General features: G+C 34.2%; 1 protein-coding gene across 5 annotated transcripts in view; it reads left to right on the top strand.

Moving 5' to 3' along the window:
* Nucleotides 1-27,376, top strand: part of LOC149799634 (striatin-interacting protein 1-like) — a 52,889-nt gene that overhangs the window by 5,514 nt on the left and 19,999 nt on the right. For 4 of the 5 annotated variants that reach the window (XM_089958973.1, XM_089958972.1, XM_089958975.1 and 1 more), the window contains exons 4-11: nt 1,965-2,096; nt 2,653-2,773; nt 10,238-10,306; nt 10,841-10,947; nt 12,448-12,575; nt 14,667-14,858; nt 22,965-23,146; nt 27,079-27,208. In XM_089958973.1, the coding sequence (XP_089815099.1) occupies nt 1,965-2,096; nt 2,653-2,773; nt 10,238-10,306; nt 10,841-10,947; nt 12,448-12,575; nt 14,667-14,858; nt 22,965-23,146; nt 27,079-27,208 (1,061 nt within the window). The remainder of the gene's footprint in view (nt 1-1,964; nt 2,097-2,652; nt 2,774-10,237; nt 10,307-10,840; nt 10,948-12,447; nt 12,576-14,666; nt 14,859-22,964; nt 23,147-27,078; nt 27,209-27,376) is intronic. The other variant, XM_089958976.1, reaches the window with a different exon arrangement.

Raw genomic sequence — 27,376 nt, 5'->3', positions numbered from 1 at the left:
CATCTACAGTTGCCAGACTGTATAGGTGGCTTTCATGTGTGGTATGGAAGAACCCTAATGAATATGGGGTCAAGTGCTAAAAGGTCAAGGTCATTGTGAATGAAAGTAGAATAATGGGTTCTGCATAAAAATTAAGAAATCAAGTTCTCCACCATTTACAATTACCAAACTTTGTGGATGACTTGCAGTTGGGATGAAGAAGAATCATATTCATTTTGGGGTCAGAAGATCAAATATCAAGGTCACTATGGCTAAATGAAGAAAAATGCTTCCTGCATATTAGCTCAAGTTCTCCATCATTTATAGTTGCCAGGCTTTGTGGATGACTTGCACTTGGGCTGAGGAAGAACTCATTGACAAAAGGTCAAACATTATGGTCACTGTAACTGAAAGAAGAATATGATTTCTGCAGAATGTCTCGAGTTCTCAACCATTTGCAGTTTCCAAACATGGTGGATGGCTTGCACTTGGGGTGAGGAAAATTTATAATGATTTTAGGGTCAACAGGTCAAGTGTCAAGGTAATTTTGACTGAAAAGGTAGTTTTTGCAGAATAACTCTAGTTATCAGCTGTCTGTGGGCACCAACATTTTTAAAGGACTTGTATCTGGGAAATGAAAAAGGCTATCAGATTCATGGTGAAAAGGTCATAGGCCAAGGTCACTGACTAAAAGAAGAAAACTGGTTTCTGCACAATATCATGAATTCTACATCACATACCTTAACCATTATTTGTGGATAGCCTTCACTTGGGGTAGGGACCAAGGCCAAACTTTGTGGATTTTTTATGCATTGGAGACGAAAGTAGACAATCAATTTTTGGGGTCAGAGGTCAAGTTCACTGTGACTGAAAGAAGTAAAATTGGTTTAGGGGGTGCTCACCAGTTAATATGTACTTTTGAGAAAGTGACGTATGTAAGGTGAAGTAGTTCGCATTTAAAACATGCACAATGGAGAGAATGTTGCATACCTCTGTGCTACATTAATGTAATGTGGATGATATTTCTTTGGATACTGTACTTTTGGAAATTTTACATGATTTAAGCACGCTGCTAACTAAAATGACTGCTCCCTTGTGTTAAAAAATCAGCCACAGTTAGTCTAAAGTACACTGTACATAGCAGCTTTTAAAATAGGGAAAACAAATTTTGCCAGACTAGACAATACCAGCTTCTGAAAGTGCAATGAATGAATTACCAAATATATAAAATGTAAAAAAAAGTTATCAGCTCTTTTTTATACAATTTACCTCTGAAGTTCAGGAAGTGACAATGACCAAGTAGAGCTAGCACTTTTTTGAAAGGTGCACATCTGAAGTAAGGCCAAGCTGTATACTCTATAAACCATAGTACACACATCAATCATACACCAAAATAAAGGGAATTAAAGGTTCTTTGCATTATGCCTAAGATATACAAGGTCTTTTTTAAATAGCCAGTATAACCAGTGAGGAAAGCCAGGGAAATTCTTTTTCTTTAAAATCCTAACCCTATGCAAAATACAAAACTGTAGAGTGCCACCTTATTCACAGAACATGAGGAGGATGTATAATGCACTGTTCATGGTAATCTTGTTCAAAATAAAAAACGGGATTTCTACTCCAAATTTTCATTTCTAGAATGGACCCAGTATGGGTGCCTGGGAATATTCAGAGAGAGTAAAACAGATTTTAATAGTGACTGCCAGGAGATGCAGTAAACCCATTTTAGTATGTTTTGAGTAGGAAGTACTTGTTTTGACAGCTAGTCAAAACATTTACAGAAGTTTCAAATGAGAATGCTGAAGCAGCAGTTGAAGGATTTTGAGTTACTGCTTCATTTGTACAATGATATTGAACTTCATTTTTACATTGATATTGAACTTCATTTTTACATTGATATTGACAGGAAGTGAGTGCAGAAAAGTAGTACTTGTTGCACAGAGTTAGGAATTGTGATATCATATAAATAGAATATTTGATTGCAGGACACCAAAAATGGTCAGAACTGACCGATGTGGTTAAGAGGAAATACATAGATTTTCTTCAAAATGAACTGGAAGTTGCAGACAAGAAACGCCGTATGAGGGCAGTCCAGGCCTTCCTCTATCTTGTTCAAGGTAATTATATATTATAAAATGAAAAAGAATTGTTATTTCACATGCTGTTTGCTAGAAGAAAGAACAGTTTGTTAGTATATGGATTACTGTTAACTGACATCCAGTCATGTTGTATGTAGGACATACAGAATTCTTATACTGGATGTCTTACTTTTAGTTTACCAGTATGCCAAAATAATAAATGCCTCATTCTAAAGTGCTACTTATTGATACAACCAAAGACAGTGAGTTGTGACTGTTAATGGATTTAGAATACCCAGTAAAGAAGATGCATTATATAATAAATTATCCAAAATTAAAGATAAATGACACTAATATTAATGAACAATGCTGCAGTTCAGTGCACCAGATTTTTTTCTTTCCACTACACATTTTCAGTACATGGATGAATTTACATTAACAGTGTCAAATGTTTGTCAGTTATCCAGGTGAGCAATATTAGTCCTGCTTGGTTCTCTTGTTTAAAATTTCAGATTTGCTATGTATCTCTGCATTGCTTTGAGGAGAGATATTTATTGAGAAATCCTCATGTATGATATGTTTTTCTTGTTTATAGGAGTTTTTGGGGAATGTGAAAGAGAAGAGCAGCAGAAGGAAAATGCAAGAAAAAATGTACATATGATGTACGAGGAAGGACTTTTCTCATCAATTGTAGAACTTTTATCAATGGAAATAGAGTAAGTGGAGTTTGTTACTGACATAAACTATGAGATTATTTATTGCAGGGAAACATGAAATAGGAAAAATGCAAGTGCATGCATATAATATATCTCTATTCTTAAACTGTTACATATGATTAGATATACTTAGGTTGTAAATTATGGAGAAGTTAGTTAGACTTGATTCATTGCTGAAATCATTTGAGGAATGTTTGTTAATGTTTCAAGAAAATTGTGACCTAGTTGTATTCTGTTAATCAGAATAAGTCTGGAACTGTGGTAGCTAAGTTGGTATAGCTTCAGGTTTGTTATCTAAGGGTTGTGGATTCGAGACCTGCCCAGGCAAGTACAGATCAGCTGCCTCTATGTTGTTTGGAAAGAGCTTGATGTGTTGAAAGATGTTAAAAAACCCAACCAAACACAAGAACAAGTCTTCTGGGATACTCTTCTGCACTTTGTATATCTGATTTCAGTAGGATAGTGTGCATTGGGAATTTCAACATTTTGTCTTTCTATAACATTCTGGCCCTGAATAATGAATATATCAAATATTTAGTTTGATGCTTTGGTCATTGGACACAGGACACTTTGACCCATTGGACATATGACTGGTGAAGAACCAATACAATATTTAAATCTTGAGATTTCTGCAAAGTTAAATCTGACTTCTTAAATTATTATAATGTCATTAATATTTTGAGAATAAGACTTAGGGTCCACACTAATACAAACAAAATAGTCACCCGTGTGTCTTTTATTGTACCCATATAAACTGGTAAAGCTAAGTTGATTTACCTTTTCTCAAGCTGACGTCATCTCCATTTTTTGTAAATGAAAGCATTGATTTAATACGAACTGTTGTCAGTTTTTCACTGAAAGAGTAGTGTGAGCAGTTTCAGTATTGTATTTTCATGCATTTGGTAAATTTTTGTGTCGGTTTAATGATTATTGGTATCTGCAATCATGTTTCAGTTTATGAGATCCCTATGGAAATTATTACATGGAACTCAAAAAAGTGGGTGAAATTTCATGCATTTGTATCCAAAATCAAAAGGAAATTATTATTATTTAGTTGTAATGAAGGTATAAAAATTTACTCGGTATTTAACTTTGTTGTTGTTGGGTTTAACGCCATTTTTCAGTACACGATAGGCTATGCATGGTGGCCAGTATTAATGGTGGAGGAAGAACCCTGGAAAACCCAGGGAAGAACCACCGACCCACAAGAAGCTACTGGCAAGCTTTCTCACATACCCACATTGGCCGAATCCTAGACTCGAACCCACGCAGACAGAGGTGAGATGGCAGTGATCCGTAATGGAGTGAGCTTTAGACCACTCGGCCACTTGGGGCCCCTATTTAACTTTGTAAAAGATACAGAAAGGATCATCACCATGGTATTAGTCATGTTTCTTTTTAAATATTAACCTCTTTATTGAGATTCTGGCTATATTTGGCAAAACAAAGTTAACTTTGTTGAATCATTCTAAGAATTTTTTTAAAAATTTCATGAAGTATGATGAGTATTTCTTTCTTATTAAAAAAAAAGTTGTTTTAAGTGATTGTTTTAAATATTCTAAATTCAGTTGACTCTACACTCAAATCTCCATTTTCTCCTACAACTGAGGCGAGAAATCACATGACCAAAATCAGAGTACAGAACGAACCGTAAATACTGTGCAAAGCCTTGCCCATAGAGTCTTATTTTATTCATTGTACACAAATCGTGTCCATTAGAAAGCTAGATGAACTCATCAGTCTGACGAGTTCAGTGTTATCTACAAGCTGCTTCTTCGTAACTTAGGAAAGTATAACATATATTTGCCTATACCCAGATCTGTTGTCATTTAATGTCCCGGCAGATCAGGGTCTGTGTTGCTTGTTCTTCTTTTACTTCTAACAAACTGCACAGACCCAGATCTGTTGGTGCATTAGGCATAGGCAGATCTCTAACACCGCAGTTTGCAGTAAAACATGAGTGAGGACATATGGTAATTTGAAAGGTGTGTGTAAACATTAGCAATATGTCGTAAAAGTGCACTGAAAATAACAAATACAATGGCTACAGAGCCATTGGAGTTGGTATTTTGATACATTTTGATGTGCACAACACCAATATACCAAAAACTCAGGCAGGTTTTGATGTGCAGGCTGTAGACACCTTGTTATTCAGGCCACTTGAATTTTATTGATCAAGATTGTTTTGTTAATTTTCTTAATGAGTGAATCATAAAGAATTTATTTGACAAATATCTTAATGCTGGATGCACAAGTCATTGAAGGTAATAACTACTGAGGGTCTGATACAAGTACAAGTACTGTGACAAGGACAAGTACAGTGTGTTTCAGTGACATAGGAAACGGTGAAATTGATATTAATGACAGTTACAATGCGGGGTATTGCACCAGCATCTGATAATAGTTTTGGTTGTGATAGCTTGGAATATGCAATGTAAACATGGTATTAGAAATGGAAAGTACCCAAAGTACCCAACACAGAGGTTCTAGAACGCGCCAACATGAACAGCATGTTCTCCATACTCAGCGAGAGGCGCCTTCGCTGGCTCGGCCATGTCAAGAGAATGGACCCAGGTCGCATTCCCAAGGACCTGTTATATGGGGAGTTAGCAGAAGGTGCACGACCAACTGGACGACCACATCTGCGCTACAAAGATGTTTGCAAGAAGGATATGAAGACAGCAAACATCAATGTCAACGACTGGGAGAGCTGTGCAAACAACCGTTCCAGCTGGCGTCTAGCTGTCAGGCAGGGAGTTCAAAACGCAGAGGAAAAGAGAAGAATAAAGCAAGCTGAAAAGAGAGCTAAAAAGAAGGATAAGCAAAAGCGTACTTTGGAGCTATGCCATCGTCTCTCGTAGACGGACGGATGCCAAGAGAAATGGAATAATCATGGTGCTTATGATCAGAGAGAAATATGTTCAATTTAAAATGACTGAAATAAAAAGTAAGGTTACATTTTTTTGTAGCAATTGTTGAGCAATTTTAAATGGAAAGACCTTTGATCTGTTTAAGCATATGCATTATGTTGTTTCAGTTCTTATCCTTAGAAATTCTTATATTGAGTAAGAATGTGTGAAATAAATTTGCTGATACTTTTGTATCAGTGATATACTTATATTAATATTTGTTAATAATTTAAAAGAATTTAATGTAAATTTTCATGAATTATGGTGATGCATTAGTCAAGCAATAACTTAATAATGAATGATGAAAAAATAGACAGGGCCCTCAGAAAGTGAGAAGTGCCTCAAAATTTTTACCCATGGTGCCTGAAAGGAAGCCTGTCTTGTAAAGGTGACGAAAAGAACGAGTTTGCCCAAATTACAGTTTTGATTTGCTTCTTTTAGGCAGTGTCCCAGCATCTGTTATTATTTGCAGTTATCTTTCTGTAAGGATAAAAAAGATTTTTAAAAACTCCATCAAGAGAATAGTAATCCCTTAATAAATCTAATGTTACTGGAATAGTTTTTGACTGGAAATCAGTTTATAGATTGGAGCCTGTGTATCATTGCAATGTGAAACTAATTTGGCAACATGGTGACAGTTTTAACATAAGAACCATAACCCATTGAGGGTGAATTGTTAAAATATGTGTGTAAGGAACTTCTGTCCATAAGTGAATCTATTTGCACGATACATTTCTGGAGGCTGCACCATTTGCTATTCACATTGCCTTTAAAAGGAACTTGTAACTGTACACAGGTCTTCGTAATATTTTGAATATGAAAGCCCTGGGCTACTCTAATCCAACTACACCACTATCTTGATAACTCGCGCACATCAGGGTCCAGAAACATCAACTGCACTATAAGTGAGGCACGAGTTATCGAGGGACCTATAAAATAAGCCCAAAACCAATAAAGTGATTTACGACATAACGGAAAAATAAGGGGGTGTAGGCAGATTATACTGTTGAATACTCACTTTATAATCGTTCTGAGATTAACTGTGAATAAATATCTCTTCATAACGGTGTACTTTATTATTTCCTTATAGGACAACATTAATTTCAGGATAAATTACAGTATGTTGAGGCGATCATCGAAAACATTATTCCACGTGGTTTCCGTTCGCTTAACATGTGTACCACTTCACACATTGTGTACTACGTCACTAATTTTTATGTTGAATTGGATACATTCTAGTTTTATTGTTTGATCCAAATTAGACGGTTTTTTATATACAAAAGATCTACTGTTTTCGAGAAACAGTGTCGATCGAACGATAGATAGATAGATTTGAATGCGATAGAAGTAAAATGGAAAACAAAAAAAACAAGGGTTAATCAGTACTAACATATTTAATTGATTTACAAATTTAAAACAACGTAAATTAGAACAAGTTAATACTTGCCGCTTGTGCCATGCTTGACAAATATCAATTCACTTTTTGAAAAAATCAGTTAATTTTTTTTGTGTGTGTTACTCCTTGGTTTCTCTGCCGCCGAGCAAAATCCCTCAGATTTCTCAACTGCATGAGCTTTACATAGTCAACATTTTGGGTCTCCAGCCACCTTATGGCAATATCAAAATATTTGATTGCTTCCTGTGTAGAGGGGTGGGGGTGCAACATCTGTGCCCGCATCACTTTCAACACTTGTATTACTCCTCTTAGAATTGTCTTCTGCTGCAAATTTGTTCCTTATAGAATTAATTATAGTTTCATCTGACATGTATTCGGCTGTGGGGCAATCATTGTCAGCACAAATCCACTCCTCCATGTCATCAAGAGAAATGCCCATCTCAGGACCATGAGTCTGTACGAATTTCTTCCAGACAGCCTCGGCATTAATGACATCAGTTTCACTAAAACATACGAAGTCACTATCATCGTCGTTGTCTCTGTTACTGTTTTGCTTTACGTCAAAGGCAGCTCCAAGACCCTAAATCCAGCACCCCAGGTCTCTTGTAATTGATTTTTTTTAATGCAACAAACACTTCCCCAAGGTGTTGATCAAAACAAAGCCGGCATGTACATGTAATTAGGTTCTCACAGAAGTACTCACGGGTTTCGATGTGACGATCGATTGACTCTTTTCATGTTTTCAGTGAACAGAATATGTTGTGATTATAATGTTTACGCTGAAACGGAATTAAAGGATTAGAATGTGACTTTCACACAGGAAGATGTTTAATTGGTGTTTATTTCATTCTCTGTCACTACCTGTTAGCATTTACCGGAAGTTTTCATTGATCACTATTTCACCAGACTGTTTATTTACAGTATATTGACAACTATTTATCATAAAAACTTACATAATATATGATATCTTTAAACAGAGGTCTCGCTAGGAATTTAAAACTGGGTCTTTCTGCCTCTGAATTCAATCACTAAATATCAGTACATTTTCTCACTCGGCCGCCAGTCAAAGCCTTTGAACTAGCCGCCTAGCTGTTGCATCATGTTCTTTTTTTTTTATGTACTCTTATGAAATGGCAATAGTACATCAAAGAGTCTTTCAGTCACTGAATTCTGTCATTGTAAATATCAGCACAGTTAACTGATCAACACATTTTCCCACAAAGCAGGTGGCTGAAACAGGACCAGCAAATCTATGAATTTTCCTGCGCACCTATTACATGCATACGGAAGATATCCGCCTCAGTGATTTTCTGCATCCCAGATCAAAAATTGGCGTCCAAATACGCGTAGTTAAGCGTTTTCAAGATCTCTGAAATTAATTCTTCTTTAGAACTTGCAAATTTCAAAATATGGATTATATTTTTACGGGCATTAATCACCATTTTCGATGATAAAACGAGCAATGTATCAAGGTTTAATTTATCAATTCTTATCTTAATTTTTTCATGTTCAGCATATTTTAAAGATATTTTAAATACATTTTCTCTGGAAAAAATCGGGAGCCAAGACGGACACCGCATTATAAGCGGGATCGCGAGTTATCCGGGCACGAGTTATCGAGGGAGCGGTGTACTGGTAATCCATTTTAATGAAAACTGTAGATTAATTTTTGTTGTTGTTGTTGTTGTTATAATTGGCAGCCAGTAGAACTCATTGACGAAAAACCTGGAAAAACCCCTGGAAGAACCAGCAGTCCATGGGAAGCTACTGGTAGTCTTTTTCACATGCCCACAATTTCCAAGTCAAAGACTAGAATCTATGCAGACAGAGGTCAGATTGTAGTGATCCATACTTTAGACCACTCAGCCACTCAGGGCCCCTATAATCAGTTTTGATAGTTAAAAATCCAATATCAGGCATAGAGGGTCCTGAAAGAAGGGAATTTCACCACTGATTGCTCCATCTATTTGTTTTGTTGATAATAGTGTTTTATCGCTATAAAACATGTCACTATAACACTTTGATATAACAGAGATAGAATCATGAAACCCATTAAACAGATTGAATTATATTTATTTAATACATTTACACACACCTAAAGGTGACCTAGCCTATATGATAGTAACTTTTATGACTTCCCTCAACAATGTTATGTTGAATGACCATCATATAAGGCTATTACATGGTTGGCTGCATGCAGTCATTGTCCATAAGGATGATAGAAGAATCTGAACTTGAGGATTTAAAATCTTTCTTGAGTATTGCAGGAAATGTTGGAACAGAGCAAGCCAAATATGTTGTTATTCTTACGTGATCATTCACTAAAAACATAAATAATGTATCAAATTTATCAAAAAGAATTTTTACACATAAAAAGAACTACTCAAGCTTAACAATGCACGGTTACATCTGAGTACATTATATGATGGGCTAGAAAAAATACAAAGTTATTATAATTGCTTTTTAAAATTGATATAATTGATTTTCATTTCACCCACTGATTTGGAGAAAACATGGGTTTAACTTGTATCCTCCTCTTTTAAGCTTTACATTGATTCTATAAAATTCTGAAGCACCTCATCTAGGTTTCAGTGCATGAGTAAAGATGTCCTTGGTATGCAGCAAATTCATTGCTGAAACTCAGGTATGGGCATTTATCTTTCACCAATAATTGGCCTAGTTTGCTGGAACCCATGTATGGGCATTTATCTTTCACCAGTAATTGGCTCAGTTTGTTGGAACCCATGTATGGGCATTGATCTTTCATCAGTAATTGGCCCAATTTGTTGGAACCCATGTGTGGGCATTTATCTTTCACCAGTAATTGGCCCAATTTGCTAAAACCCATGTATGGGCATTTATCTTTCACCAGTAATTGGCCCAATTTGCTGGAACCCATGTATGGGCATTTATCTTTCACCAGTAATTGGCCCAGTTTGCTGGAACCCATGTATGGGCATTTATCTTTCACCAGTAATTGACCCAATTTTCTGGAACCCATGTATGGGCATTTATCTTTCACCAGTAATTGGCCCAATTTTCTGGAACCCATGTATAGGCGTTTATCTTTCACCACTAATTGGCCCAATTTGAAGCTCTTATGATGAATCTAATAGAAGCATAGACTGTAAAATTGTGGATTTTTTTAATTTATTTCAGGAACAGCGCAGCTGCTTCAGCAGCCCTACGGAAACCCTCTGTATCAATTAATGACTCCAAGGATATTAGGTACTTGTATAGAAAATAGAGTAGTTTAATTAACGTGCATAACATTATATAAGTGATATTATATTTAATGTTTGTGAAAGTGGTATTACAGTGATGTCTGTCAGAGTGGTATTACATATATTCATGAAAGTGGTATTACAATAGTGTCTATGAAAGTGGTATTACAATAGCGTCTATGAAAGTGGTATTACAATAGTGTCTGTGAAAGTGGTATTACATAATATCTGTGAAAGTGGTTTAATGTGATATTTATGAAAGTGGTATTACATATGAAATCTAAGAATGTGGTATTACATGATATTTATAAAAGTGATTTTATTTGTTATTTCTTTTGCTACATTCTGCTGATAGGCAGTAACATGTTGTAAAAATGCTTTGAAATATTGAAATTATTTTGAGTCAGTCTGTAGCAGTGTTATGCTTATGTCACCTAAAGCAATTGGGATGAGGTACCAAGGTGGACTTTAAGAGGAACTGTAGTTTTAAATTATGTTAGTTAAGTTACATCACATATTCTTCTGTTTCTCCCTTCAGATTAATCCTGAATGTTCTGTACACAATGGTAGAAACCATGAGAAAGGAATCAGATGCTGAAACGGAGGAGGAGAAAAACAATAGAGAGTTATTCAAGGAGGAACTGCGTAAGTTAGCAGAGCTTCACTTCAAAAAGAGAATCTTCCGTGGCAAATTTATTCATTTGGTTATTAACTTTGTTTGATGGATTTTTCATTAGAGTAACAAAACTAAATGTACAGTAAAACAACTCAAAATCAGAAATATTTGGGACCAAATTTAGATTCCATTTTTGAGAGGTTTTCAGTTTCTCAGAGTGTCACAGACATGAAAAGCATGTGTGTGTGTGTGTGTCTTTATATATATATATATATATATATATATATATATATATATATATATATATATATACACACATACATACATACAAGCATATCATCATCACTACCAACCTTAATTTTTAAGACTCTAAAATTCCATAAAATTTTAAAACCAAAATACGTTAATATATTATTATCATGATTTGAGAGAGCAGAATTAGAATTTTGCCTGTGGGAAAAGGGGAAATTGTATATGTGATGAGGGAGAGAAAATGTAATTATGAAAGAACATCTGCATCTTTGTGTGCATAAGATTGCAAAAAAAATCCCATTAAGAAAGCTGTTTCCTTTTTTAATATTTATTGATTTTTTTAGTTGAACAATGTTTGTTCCTTGCAAATACCGTTTTGTCAGTCTCCATCAGCAAAATATCCAACATATGGCTGTATTAAGCCTGGTACAAGTCAGCACATGGCCAGTCAACAGTGAAGTAATCTTTGATATCGAATAGATATTTTTCTGAGTCTTTATTAAATTGTACCCATTTAATATGTGTTTGCTTAGGTATTCTGTATCACTCTACATGCTGGAACTATTTTTGGTGTACTCAGTGACATCTGCTTTAGATGCATCTATCTGAATTTTTTAATCAGTCCTGATGTTTTGAACTCCAGTCACACTGTATAGCTAAAATTGTTTTGAAGGCATAATAGACAGGGTATGTAATAAATGCAGAAATGTATTAGAATTTAGTGTTTTGTTTCAAGTTATAAGAAAGAACTCTCAACTTGAGTCTATTAAACAAAAGCCACTTTAGGTTGACAGACAGAATTAGGTACTAGGCATATTTGTATTTATATAAATTTGATTTTCAGGTCACTGCAACATCAAGGAAAGTGATTTTTCTACCCCAGGCAAATAGTTTCCAATATGATTTTTTACACAAGTGAAGAGTCACTTCTGGTATTGGATATTGTTCAAAGTCACTGGAACCAAAAATTGGTCATGTTTGGTCCAGTGATGTCAGAAGTATGTATGTCTCATAATGATTCTACCTTTTCAGTATAAAATGTGCTTTGACATTAAAAGTCAGGGATTTTTTTTAACATAGTCTATGCAGAATTTCATTTCCTGTGCTAGATGTTGTTTGTCAAGCACCGGTGTCCTAGGATGACATTAATTAATATAGTAGAGATAGGGAGAATGTGAACATGTTTTTGCCTTTAAAAAGAACTCCATTGTTTTTATGTACACGTGTTTACTAAATGACAGTATCATTACACACTGATATGTGATTACTTATTACAGTACAACAGACTCTGGGACAGGAGATTTTACCCATCACTCTGTTCAGTATGGTCACAAGGTTCTGTAGTGGTAATGCTCCTCACTACCCCATGAAGAAAGTCCTACTTCTATTATGGAAGGTAGTTTTGGTAAGTATCATTTGTAAAATACTGGATTTACATTTATTATATACTTCCATTTGTTTTGCAGTAAAGTCAGATAATGTGTACAATCTGAAGTTGATTTTTCACTCCAAAACAAAATCACACATCTTTTTCTTGAACTATAAACAGTACATACAGATAATGGTAACATGTGATTACTTAGAGAATTTTTATGGTTCTGCATCAACAAAAAGAGAAAGATTTATTTAAACATTGTATCATGATGAAAAGTACCAGCACTATATCATATCAGTTTCTTTTATGTTACTGTTCTTATGTGATGGCATAAAGAAACTAGCATGCATGTGTTTGAGACTTTGTGGTCAGTCATCCACATAAAATTCATTCAGGTTAAGATAAAGAAAAATTGAATGTTAAAGTTATAATGTTATAATTTGGTATTTATTTCAAAGGCAGTGTGCAAAAAGGAATGTGTATATCTTCATTTAATTTACAGTATATAACACATTGGTTATTGAATTTTCTGGTAATATATTTTTCAGGACAAATTAAATAGTCCATGCTTCTACCAAGCACATAACTGAAAACCATGTAGAGGGTCTGCCACATAGAACTTATTTATACCTATGTAAAATATTTGTACAAGATGAAGATGTAATATATTTCTTACTTTGAGTTTGAACTATTTACAGCGCTCATTAAAACATAGAAACGGTACAAGGTTAAAAGCGAAAATCAATTGTGCGTTAACTGATTTCATACTGCAGTTGGTGAAGTGCCTCTAGATCGATATATACTGGTCTACTTTGTGCCGGCAGATCAGGTCTAGTAGTAATGAAACTCAGATCATGAAAATGAACTCAGACTCTAAACACCAAAATGAAAAACCAGGCATAGAGTCACTTAGTAACATCTTAAATTTGGCAAGTATATAGAGATACATAAAGCTGATATCCACAATTTAGTTATTTCAGCTTCACTCTGAGTAAATTTATAACAGTTTAAAATTTTTTTATTTGTGAACAAGTTCATGTTGTATGGTAGAGTTTTGTTACTTTTGAGACAAGGACCTACAATTGTTACATTTCTATAGGAATTACATGCATAGTAAAGCACATTATGTTGACACTGATTTGCTGATTTAGTGTTCCAGCAGATCTGGCATCATAATCATTAAACTGAATAAGAAAACTTAACTTGTGTTTGAATTTCCAAACTTTTGATCTTCTATGAATCTGCTCTTAGTTGGGTTAGATTTTTAACAAATTTATTTGTATTGTTTGAATACATACATACTTGTAAATTTTCAGTAATATTGATATATTCTTGGCATGATTTTTTAATGTCACCGTTTTGAATTCATTCTTATGCCTTGTTTTTGTTAATGACCATATTGAATGGGATCTGTCTAGTACACAGTAATCTTTGCAGTTTACTTGTGTCTGTGTGTGTGTGTGTGTATATATATATATATATATATATATATAGACAGATAGATAGATAGATAGAGAGAGAGAGAGAGTTTGACAGTTGAATGTAGAATTTGTTTAATTGTTCATTTGTTCATATTAACTCTGGAATGACCTGAACATAACACTTAAAATTTTATGAATATAACTGTATAAAGGAAAAGTCTTGAATCCTAGCTTGATACCAAATTAATATGATTCTTTTATATTTATACACTGTCTGAATCTGCATTTTTTCCCCACCATTTTCCAGTAATCTCTGCATTATTAGAACTTGATTGATTTCCTTTAAATTACTGGAAGATATTCACAAAAGTTTGAAAAGAAATAAGACAGCACAGGTGTGAAGGTTATGATACAGTAATTAAAAACAATTTCTATCATTCTGTTGTTTTAATTGATATATAGTCCTACTTTTAAAGTATACATATTTTTCAGTTGGAACAACTGCAGCGTAATCTGTCCAATGAAAAAGGTTTAAATGTAATTGTCACATTTGTCTCCACACTTACTTGTTTCCTCCCAAATAAATGCATTTTTAGAATCACTGTTGATCAACTTCCGTCATCAGTTTACACTTGTTCACACATTTGTCCTTTTTAATGCAGTGAACAATAAATTCATTGATGTCTTAAAATCTGTTCAGGTTTCACTGGGAGGTCTGCACGACCAACAGGATAAAAAGAACAAAGTTCGACAAGAAAGCAATTTACCTCCTGTTCTGGAAGACACATATGAAGTTTGCCGACATATGAGAGCATCATCTCCTCCTGCCTCAGCTGCTGATTTAATTGAACAGCAAATTCCACGGCGGGCATTTAGAGGTGGAGTCAAAAGGGTAGGTCATAGTCTGTTTGGCGGTGATCGTAAGTTTGACAAGATTTAAAAGCACCATCCAACGTAAATCATTATCTAGGTTATTTCTTCTTCAAGTTGTAGGTGTCTTGATTTGTTGTTTTTTGTATGTCATGTAAATCAAAATAATCATCACTGTTACAAAATGTATAATTTAATCGGATGTTTTTTAATGAAATAATTGAAAGGGATAAAAATAAAGATTTTCATAGTTGACTTTAAACTTAAATTACAAAATATGCATTTCATTTCCTGGGCATTTTGTAATGAGGGCTGTTATAAAAGGACATGACAAGCTGATCCAAAAAAACCCAAAACATCAAATGATATTTTGTGCATTAGAAAAGAGATGATAAGAGTCTCACCTGTACTCTGGGTGCTTTAACGGTTTAGTTATTCATAAATTCACTTGCAGCTGATAATCAGAATTTTCATTAGCATAAAATTTTGGTAAATTATTCATAAAGTGAAAATCCTATTCACATTGATAGCAACATAGTTACGTTGCTCACATGTGAACATGGTTACACTTTTCACATTAAAATCAACATTTTTACACTGTTCACATTAATATCAACATGTTTACACTTTCAGCATTGATATCAACATGGTTACACTATTCACATTCATAGCAGTATGGTTACACTTATTCACATTGATATCAAAATGGTTCAGCTATTCACATTGATAAGCAACATGGTTACACTATTCACATTGATAACAAAATGGTTAAACTATTCACATTGATATCAACATGGTTAAACTGTTCACATTGACTGCAACATGGTTACACTATTCACATTGATAACAAAATGGTTCAACTATTAACATAGATAGCAACATGTTTACACTATTCACATTGAAAGGAATATGGTTACACTATCAGGGTTGGCGCTGGCTTTAAAAGTTGTCACCCAAAAAATTGCCAACCTCAATATTTTGATGCCAATTTTCAAAAACTGTTGCCATTTTCATAATACAGTACTATCTGCTTATCTCAACACCCTCAAGACCAAAGTAATATTATCGACGCAGATGTTGGAGGGGGGCCTGAAAATAATTGGAATTTTGCATACAAATGAAATTTTTTAGGTGACCTGTAATCACTGACTAGGATTTACAGAGAAGAAAAAAAAACAGTGGAAATTTTGATTAAATGAAGAAAACTAGTCTGAAATACACTTGTATATTGACAACTTAATTTGTGTAGTACACTCCACAGTGTGTTAAATAACGTACATGTATATTTTTCAAAGGTAATCTGTTTTCTTTGAAATTTCAGCAAAACTATTATTTCTGATACTTTTTCCAAAAAGAAAAAGATATTGCCATTGTCTGATCCATGGTAGTCATTCCCATTCTTGCCTTCAGAGGTGGTTGGTTGAAGCTAGTCAGGTAGCACAAATAGTTTGGTTATACTACAGCATAAAGTACTAAGGCCAGACATCAGCATATTAAGCAGATCATGATATAACAGTGCCATGTTAGGGTGGTTTTTCAATATGAATAAAGATTTTTTTTAATGTAACATAAGATTCCTTTGCAATTTTATATCCAAGTTTTCAGCTTCCTGTCATGGTGCCTTTGAATTTCTCCACTAAAAACCCAAGACTGTGTATACAGTTTTTAACAGCCAAAATATCGCAATTTGCAACATTGGTGAAGCCCAGCACAATCCCTGATTATTCACACTGATAGCAAGATGGTTAACCTATTCACATTGATAGTAACATGATGATTAACCAGGGGCCCTGAGTGGTCTAAAGTGCTTTCTGTTATGGATCACTGCCATCTCACTTCTGTGTGGGTTCGAGTCTCTGATTCAGCCAATGTGGGTATGTGAGAAAGCTTGCCAGTAGCTTCTTGTGGGTCGGTGGTTCTTTCCAGGATTTTCTTGGGTTCTTCCTCCAACATTAATACTGTCTGCCATGTATTATTGTGTGCTGAAAAATGGCGTTAAACCCTAAAACAACAACAACATGATTAACCTGTTCATATTGATAGCAACATGGTTAAACTATTCACATTGATAGCAACATGGTTAGACCATTCACATTGATATCAACAATGTTAAACTGTTCACATTGATAGCAACATGGTTAGACTATTCACATTGATATCAACAATGTTATTCACGTTGATATCAACAATGTTATACCATTCACATTGATAGCAACATGGTTAGACTATTCACATTGATATCAACATGGTTAAACTGTTCACAATGATATCAACATGATTAGACTATTCACATTGATATCAGCAATGTTATACTATTCACATTGATATCAACATGGTTAACTATTCACATTGATATCAACATGGTTAAACTGTTCACATTGATATCAACATGGTTAGACTATTCACATTGATATCAACATGGTTAAACTGTTCACATTGATAGCAACATGGTTAGACTATTCACATTGATATCAACAATGTTAAACTGTTCACATTGATATTAACATGGTTACACTATTCACATTGATATCAACATGGTTAAACTGTTCACGTTGATATCAACATGGTTAACTATTGACATTGATATCAACATGGTTAGACTATTCACATTGATATCAACATGGTTAAACTGTTCACATTGATAGCAACATGGTTAGACTATTCACATTGATATCAACAATGTTATACTATTCACATTGATATTAACATGGTTACACTATTCACATTGATATCAACATGGTTAAACTGTTCACGTTGATATCAGCATGGTTAACTATTGACATTGATATCAACATGGTTACACTATTCACATTGATATCAACATGGTTAAACTGTTCACATTTATTTTGGGGCCCCGAAAGGCCGAGTGGTCTAAAGCGCTCACCATTGTGGACCACTGCCATCTCACCTCTGTCTGCGTGGGTTTGACTCTCAGGCTCATCCAGTGTGGGTACGTCAGAAAACTTGCCAATAGCTTCTCGTGGGTCAGTGGTTCTTTCTGGGGTTTTCCCCGGTTTTTCCTCCACCATTTATAATGGCTGCCATGTAAAGTCTATCTTGTGCTGAAAAATGGCATTGAACCCTACAGCAACAACAACACATTGATATCAACATGGTTAAACTATTCACATTTATATCAAGATGGTTACACTATTAACATTGATAGCAACATCATTACACTATTCACATTGATAGCAATATAATTAACACTATTCACAATGGTAGCAACATGGTTGTACTATTTATTTTACCAGCAGCAAATATAACCCATATGCAGATTTTTTATCAGCTGATCAGTCTTAATGCGTTTCTAAAATTCAAGGGTAATATTGTGATAGCCTCCATCTGTCTGTCTATCCATCCATCAAGGCCCTTTATCCATCTTGTCTTGCATCAGTTACCTCACCTCTTAAACTGTTGGATAGAAGTTCATGAAGCTGTGTAGTTGTGTTGGTCCAAGCATAACTACTTCTGAGAGGGGTATCAAGTTAGCTTCCCCACTCATGGTTTCCAGGGAGAGTGTCAGAGGACATATGTACAGAAATTTCAATTATAATGACATTTTAAAATATTTTATGACCAAATTTCATACATATGCAGTCACTGGAAGAAGCAACACGTTTGTAATGAATATTTTGTTACGATGCCTGGGATTAGTGGTGAGTACCTAGGAGGTATATGTGTTTTGGAAAATGCAGTAACAAGTATAGGGGTTTGCAATGGTGAGATATTACATTTGCTTTTTTTGTGCAAATTTTTATAACCAAGGAAATAACATGTAAATTGTAATTTTTTCCAGTATATAATAGAATTATAGATTGCATTGTATGTGTGATGTACTGTGTCTGTGTTCTCTGCTATGTCTGTATACTGTGCTATGTATACTGCACATGTGCTCTGTGCTCTGTTCTTTGTCTGTACTCTCTGGTGTGTGTATACTGAGTTATGCCTGTATACTGTGCTGTGTACCTTGTGCTATGTATGATGCATATGTGCTCTGTGCTCCATTCTGTGTCTGTACTCAGTGGTGTGTGTATACTGAGCTATGTCTGTATATTGTGTTTTGTCTGTATACCGTTATTTTTTATATTTCTTTTGTGTACAATTCATATTGTAGAAACAGTTGTCACATTTAACATCAACTCATCACGTTAGTCTTTGCAATGCCAAATAGTCATTTGTCAGGAAATTGCAAGTTATTACCAAACAAGGACGTACTTGCTGTTGCATTTGTTAAAAATCTGTAGGGACCTAAATCTTCCTGACTACAAATGTGTGTGTGTGTGTAACATGACATGTTTCCTCCAACACCCGAGACAAGAAAGGACTGTCAGTAGAAGCACTACTACTAAATCTTAAGTCCTTATTTTGGGGTGCTGTTACATCTAGGAGATGAAGGCAATAACAATTGCTTCTGTACTAAGTACTTACCCTCATAATGATATTTAACATAACCTTTATTTCCTGGCTTGAGAGTATGGGCGTTGTTGTTCCTAATATACTAACTCCGTTATTTCATAGAGCACCACTGTCCTAGTACCCACCAACATTGTTAATTGGGCAAACAGTGATTTGTTTCTGTTGAGCAGCTTGTTTAATTTGGGATAATTAATGTGGCAAAGATTAGTTTGATTATAATACCTAATTATTGAGATTTCTGATTTGTATTTTGCATTTACAGAGAAATTGACATTTTGAGTAAACATTTCTGAAGTTTGAGTAAACAGTTGAATACATGTTAGAATATTTATGAATATAAAATTCTGTATCCATAACAAGTAATTGGACCGAACAAGTTCCAATACAGTTGCCTCACCAGATGAACTCTCTGTATGATTGACACTATCATGCATACTTATCACATAGTGAGCTACCACATTCTGCCATCAGCTTTAGTCCCTATTATGATAGACTAATAGCAAGTCTGTTTCAGCATTTGACTGACTGCTATGAATTCACTATGAATCAATGCCTTTTAAGTTGAAAACTAACTGGTTTTAAAAAAGGTTAAATATTGACAATAGATGTACAGAAAAGTATGTAGATGTTATCTTCTGGACAATTCAGGTTGAATAAGAGTAACCTAAAAAAAGGATGTACTGTTTCAGTAGTGATTTACAGCTTGACATGCCATAATATTGGCAATGATTTGAAAAGCAATGGTTCTAAATATATTTGTATGCCTTTCCTTGAATGAGGGCCATATAGCGTTACCCTTGTCCATCCATCCATCTATCAGTCCATCCATCCTTTCCATCATTCAGGTCAGTTTGTTTGGCATTGTTAGCCCCAGAGCTGTGCAACTTTGTATAATTGTTTTGGTGAATGTAAAACCATTCTTTTTAAAATTAGGTCTTTATGACCTATATTAGGCATGCAGGTTTGATTATTGATAAGTCTAAATGAGTTCAGTGTCACCATACTAAAATCATGTCACTGTGACCATTATGACCTATATTAGGCATGCAATTTTGATTATTGATAAGTCTAGATGAGTTCATTGTCACCATACTAAAATCATGTCACTGGGACCTTTATGTCACATATCTGTGTCTGGCTTAATTTCTCCATTTTTAGCAGTTTCTGATGTACATTTGACTGCAGAATCATGCATAAAAGGGGTGGCATGGCAGGACATTTGTGTTATATGAACACACTGGCAAATGGTGATTTTAATTGAATTTTTCTTTGGACCCCAAATGCATTGTAATCTGGGTAATTAATGGGTTAACCTGAAAATGAACTTATCTAGAACACTTATGATATTACTAATATACTAATAAACTAATTTACTGATATGTTAATGATGCTGCAAAGTTAAGAAAGAATCACGGCCTCAGAGGATATCATTCAAGTGGAGTTTATGTCAAGGGATATCATTCCAGGTGGATCTTGTTACAAGGGATATAAATCCAAGCAGATCTTGATTCAAGGGGTTATAATTCCAAGTGGATCTTGTTACAGAGGATATCATTCTGAGTGGGTCTTGTAACAGAATTACATTATCTAAATATTATTTCTATTATTGAAAATAGATATCTTCATTTATCTAACTAATTTGATTCCAACATGAAAATGAAGAAACTACTGATTTCCAGAAAATAACATTGCCCATGGATAACAGAACATACTCTTTTGTTTTGCCCATATAGGTAATTAAAACTTTGACTCCATTCACCATTTAGAGCCAAAATGCTTGGTTATTTCTTATATTTTTGTCAGTATTCATTATCAACATTTCAAAAAAAAGCCTGGGACCAGTCATTGTATGGAAAAAATATTTAATAATTTCAATCAGTCATTTAACTTGCATTACATTTTCTAAATCTGAGTTGCACATAAGCAGTGTAATAATGAAACCAGTCTGACAGGATATTGCTAAGCAGTTTTGTCAAAATCTTTTTATTGGATGGAGTTTTGAGTCAGAGGGCAACTATAATGTATTGTTGGTGCTGTGTGAAGCCCTTTGTGATCCAACCACTGCAAGGTTCATACCCAGAGTCGTACAGTCATAATTAGGTCACAATTCTTGTATGGTTGCTGATGAAAAGATCTGTAATTATAATTACCAGTTCTATCTAAAGGTAAAAGTGTAAATTCAGGTAAATTCAGCCATTTCTTTGTTGGGGGATAGGTGGAGGAGTTGTGTAGGGTTGGTTGGGATGGGAGTTGCAACAAAAGTTAAAAATTTATTGCATAATACTTACTTTGCATTTAAAATTGTATTTTTTTAAGTTTGTAATCTGGTTCACTGATAACTTTTATATCACATCTAGTAAAAATAAGTGTGAAGTGAAAGTAGAATCTAGTACACAAATAAAACATGTGCCTTACTGTTTTATTGTTTTCACTACCCAATGAAATTCATTGATATTGATAGTTACACTCTAAGTTTCTATTTATCATCCTTTTGTAATGCTATTATTATTGCTCATGATTGGCTTATTTTGGTAGAGTATGTATGATAAAAATGCAATTGACTGGATATATCTGGCATGTGGTTAGTTTTTACCTGCTTTGCAACCAGTTATATTTGATGCTCAGTTGCTTCAATTTTTATGCTATCCTAGGGTTCATTACAGTGTTGAAAGATGAAAATAGTAATCAGAAAGGATGAGGAAAGGTCATAGAGTGTTACCATGGTTTTTCTGTCCATTCATTGGACCTTGGTTAAGTTTTGAATTTAGGTCAGTTTCTGTGAGTCCAAGGGTAATGTAGCATTGTGGATTCTTCATGTTGAGTATATTATTATGTCAGTGGTAAGCCCTGTGACCTACTTTTCATCAGTTAAATTTCTTACTTAGGTCAATTTCTCAAAAAATTCAGCCAGTCATAAAACTTTGTAGATGTGTCTTGGTGAATACAGACTAATAGTTTGATCAAAAGGAGGGCACTGTGATGTAAAAATTTCACTCTTCTGTCATTTTGTGAAGTTTTACATTGAGGTTAGTTTCTCAGGTTTTATGTGTTACAGAGGAATAGAACTTTGTGTGTCGAGTCCCTTTGTTGAATTCAATGTCACCCTACCAAAAGTAGTTCAGTGATCAACATTTCATGACCCAGTGATGCTTGATATGTTTTGCACTTAGTTCACTTAATGGATATTCTTAGCAGCAGATCAGTCAGCTTGTGTATGTGAACTGCATCTGGTGAATACTACACATTGCAACTAGAGAAGGTCATGTAGGCCTATATTTCTTGTATAAAGTGGTTTTTTGGTTAAGTTTAATAAGTTTTAATGGATGTTTATGTCATTCAAAATGAGAATCGTGGGGCATTTCTGTTTTAAGAACAAATTTAAAGGATTTTTTGATTTATTTCAATAGTTGCTGGATCAGAGCAGGCTCTGAAGATTATTTTTAAGTGTGGTGTATTGTGTGCATTTAAATTTGTTGCCACATAGAAATTATTCATAGAAATAGTGAGGTTTTTTTTGAATGCATATTAATTACAGCTAACAAATGCTAATACCTAACTTGCTTGCTTGTCTAACTTTTTGTTGCCTTTTTGCTCTTCTTTCTGTGACTAACGTGTACTGCTACCACTACTACTGCTACTACTACTACTACTGCTACTACTTGGTGTGTATGTGTGCATCGTCCTCGTGGTCACAACGCTCACCATACAGAGTTTGATAAAACAGAGCAGCCTGGATGAAAACCCTTTTGAGAATGAGAATGACAGAGATGATGATTTACTGAAGGAAATCGACAGTGCCCAGGCCCGCAGCCATGATGAACCCATGCCCCCACGACCTTCAACTCCATTGGTCAATATGCAGAAGTCATTACCATGGAAACCAAAAGTCAGGTATGCACAGTTAATAGCCATGAATTAAACAGCAATTGAATACTATATACTAAATCTTGTAAAAACAATATTCATGCTTGAAAGTATAGAGCCTGTTGAATATTAGATTTTCTTGAAATCATGAGAGTTTAAAACCTGCTGATACATATAAGTCAATTTTTGCAAAACTATTCTTTTTATGGAACCCCTGACAGATATACAGATAAACTGGTACCACTTTAAATTTTGATCTTTCTGATTAAAATCATACACATGAAAGACCACGTATACATGTTCTCTAGAGACTGTGAAAATATTTCTAATGAGCTTACTTGTAATTTGCTTAGAAATATGTATTAGGTATACATAATGATGTTATTGCACTAATTTTGATAGAATTCATTCACTGAAAGACTTGCACATGACCTGTGTGATTTGGAGAGTGGTAAAAATATCCAAGATAAATTTGTTAACTTTCAGGGTTTTATTCTTTGCATGATGTAAATTTAGTCTGCAAAGCAGTTGTTTTTTCCCATCACTATTCTTCACAAATGTACAATTTTGGAAACAAAAATGTAAACTTTTTTAATTTAGGTCATTAGTACATCAAGTTCTAAAACTTTTGTTTGTAAAACTTGTACATGTTCTTGCACTAGTAAAGCATTTTTGATGGTGTGAGCATTATGTTGAAAAAATCAGAGAAAACAAAATTTGCTTGCATTTGAGGCCACTTATCTGTGTGCATGTGATTCCCAGAAGGAACATTGGATAACAGGAAAAACATGTGTACAGTGATTTATCATGATTTTCACACCAGAAGAATTCATTCTCTGACATTTGTGATGGGGGATATTTTAATTTTTATGGGCAATTGGGGGGGACAGCTTTATATGAGAACCATGTCTATGAATGGTCCAGCTGTCTGTGATGAATATGTTTTATTTAATAAGGATACAACTTAAAGGTCAGTTATAGAGAAAATCTTCAAAATGTTAATTTATTATGCATTTTGTAGAATATGTGCAGATTGAAAATCTATTTCTGTGTTAAAATTCAGCTGAATTCCCTAAATGAAGAGTTAGATTATGTCCAAGTAGTGACAGCCTACCTCTCTTGACTAAGGCTCAGTTTCTTATGTGTGAAGTCATCCTAGAACAAACAAACCCATCACTGCTGTAGAAGTTTATTGATTGCACAGTTTTCTGAAGTAAAAATATCAAATATGATGTAGCATTCTTTCCCAAATTGGGATCAGAAATAGAAAGAGGCCATTGTTTTCCTTTCTATAAAAATTGAAGAAAGACAGAAAATTGGGATCTGCTGATTATATGGTGTAAAATGGGAAGTTGTAGTAAGAGACCTGCTTGCTTTTTCTGAATTATTTCCTGAGCTTATTACATGATATCAGATTATCACAAATCCTCTCAGCAATGAAAAAAAGATTTAGACATATCATTTATATCATTGGGGGCAAAATGAGAGAGACAGAGGAAAGGAAGAAGAAGAATATTTAAGTTTTCCATTACCTATACTTAATATATGTATGATGGATGAATGAGAGCATCAGATATCATGTAGAAGATGACAAGATTGTGTTAGAAGATAAGGGTTTATGTTTCAAAGGTGTATTTCCCCCAGTTACCATTTTGAAGAACTGCAGTTTCTTCATCAAGAATAATTGTCAGTATTTTTGACTAAATAGAGGATCTGATATACTTAATATGAAAGTTGGAAAATATGCATAGGTTGCGCTTTTGCATTTGAATTAACATAATTCTGTAATTCAGTACTTGTCATAATTTTCTTTTCTTTTTGTAATCTCAATCTATTGATGACCATGATTAGAGGTATACAATTTGTTTTTTCAGTTTCTTAGATTTTTGCAGGATCTCATAACCTGTCACAATTTCCCTAGACTGTGATGTTCACCTTAGTGAGCTTTTTTTGGTTCCGGTAATACATACTTAGTACAGTACCTAATTTTTAGAAGCTCTAAGCTGTTTACAGGATGTGATAACACATAGAAACATATACAATGACAAGATTACAAAAACAAACTACATGTACATGTAGTTACGAAACAAAAACATGCTGACAATAATTAAGGAAGTAAACATTATTAAGTCTTTAAGTCTATTCTTGTAGTTGAAATAGGTGAGTTTTAAGAGCACTCTTGAATGAGATCACAGTGTTCTCGTATTTAAGATAAATGGGCAATTTTTTGCACTCTTGAATGAGATCACAGTATCCTTGTGTCTAAGATTTATGGGGAATTCATTCTACATAGCAGAGGCCTGATATGCAAAAGAATGTTGTCTGTATGACTTCATTTTAACAATGGGAACAATGACAATGCGAGTGTTAGAAGAGGGGGTGTAAGTTTCTAGATGGGGTGTACACATGGGTGAGGTCAGATAGGTATATTGGACTGGAGCCTGTAAACAACATTAGCATAGTGAACACATTTTGAGTTTGATTCTGGATCGAACAGGTAGCTAGTGAAGGTTACAAAGCAGGGAAGAGGTGTGCTGATGTCTTCATACTCTAAGGATGATTTAAACAGCTGTGTTTTGAACTTTTTGAAGTTTCTATTGTAGATACTGTAATAGAAGTCACTTATTAAACAAATTTAATTTTGCATGTGATCATGGATATGTGAATAAATATTTTATATTGATGTTGGTAACAGTTTTTGTAAACCCATGGCAGATTGACTGCAGGCAATTTCGCTGTACCTCAAAAGGCTTTAAAAGATCACACTTCACTATCTGGGCCCTTAAATAGGTGAAGTCAGTGTCCAAGTTTAACCAGCACAGATAATTAAAAATCTTTGCTGTACGTTGAAATTCCATATAAGTAATACAGATTGGATGCTATCACATGTGTCTCATATACCAAGTTAGAAAACAAATCATGGGGAAAATTATAAAGTATGGCTATTTTAATTAAAGTATTTTATACTAAGAAAAGAAATCTTTGTTATAAATTTTGCATCATGAAAAAAGAACAATAAAAATGCACAATATTTATTATTTTGCTATTTTTATTCAAATAAGTTGAAAATAACTTTTAACAAATGTACAATATTTTTTTTAATGTTTGATAGTTTTATCATTATTTATATGTGTTGCCATGGTTTTGAAGGTAATAAAATATGTTACAAATGCAAGTAAAAAATAAACACAGAGATTGATTTCTAAACCATGACCTAGTGAACATATTTCTTTCTTATGTCACATGAACAAGTTAATGACACAAACCATGTATAAAATTTTGGATTTAAAAAAATGGTAAACTTAACATGCTAACCTTTCTAATAATTTAGAAAGGATGCTAAACATTTTCCAATGATGAATACTGAAAAAAATATAATGGTGTAACTAATCCACGCTTGGTAGTGACTTTAATAGTTTCTTGCAATAATATAATTGCAAGTGTTACAATTGATGTTAAATCTATGAACCATTGCAGGTTGAGGACACAAATAAAATAATGCTAATTTCAAGACTAGAAAGAAGAAACATTTATTCTACATAACAACATTAGATAGGGATCACAGGCCTGGTCCAAACTTTGTGGATGGTCTGTAGGTAGGGTAAGGAAAAAGCCTACCAATTATGGGATGAAAAGGACAAATGCCAAGGTCACTGTGTGAAAGCAGAAAAATGGTTTCTACCCAAAAATTACAGCAGGTGAATTGAGTTAGATGCATGCAGTAAACAAATAGCTCAAATGGTATGCATCTGCAATGAGTGCATAATTGCAAAGTTACTACTATTTTATCTTTGGCTATATGATGCTGAACAAGAGAAAACAGTAATTTTACATCTAAGTCACTTTTTAAATAATCTTGCCCTGGAAGAAAAATGTTTTAAGTGAATAAACTTAAAAGAACAGGCTGTTATATAATTTACTATACATTTTTACATCTTTCCTGTCATTTATCTCTTAAGGCAAAAAGATCTAGAGTTTTTCCTTGAGCAAACACGTGCCAAGTTTGTTGGATTCCAGGTGAAACAGGACCTTAATTCTTTGGCAGGTCTTCCGCAGCCAATCCATGAGGGGGTTAAAGTTCTCAAACAGGTAAAAGTCATATTCAGCTTAATCACAATCAAACTTTCATTTTTTTTCCTTCCTGGCTGTATGGTAAAGCATTCAGCAGGTGTCATCTGTCATGCATAGTCCATCTCGTTGTAGTTATCAAGGCCAAATTTTTTATCTTATTTCGATCAAACTTGGAATATAGGCTTA

Source organism: Sinohyriopsis cumingii, chromosome 5, assembly GCF_028554795.1.
Source record: "Sinohyriopsis cumingii isolate HCF-2022 chromosome 5, ASM2855479v2, whole genome shotgun sequence".
In the NCBI taxonomy this organism is placed as follows: Eukaryota; Metazoa; Mollusca; class Bivalvia; order Unionida; family Unionidae; genus Sinohyriopsis; species Sinohyriopsis cumingii.
The sequence above is the reverse complement of the archived record's forward strand: the minus strand, read 5'-3'. Positions and strand labels throughout refer to the sequence as shown.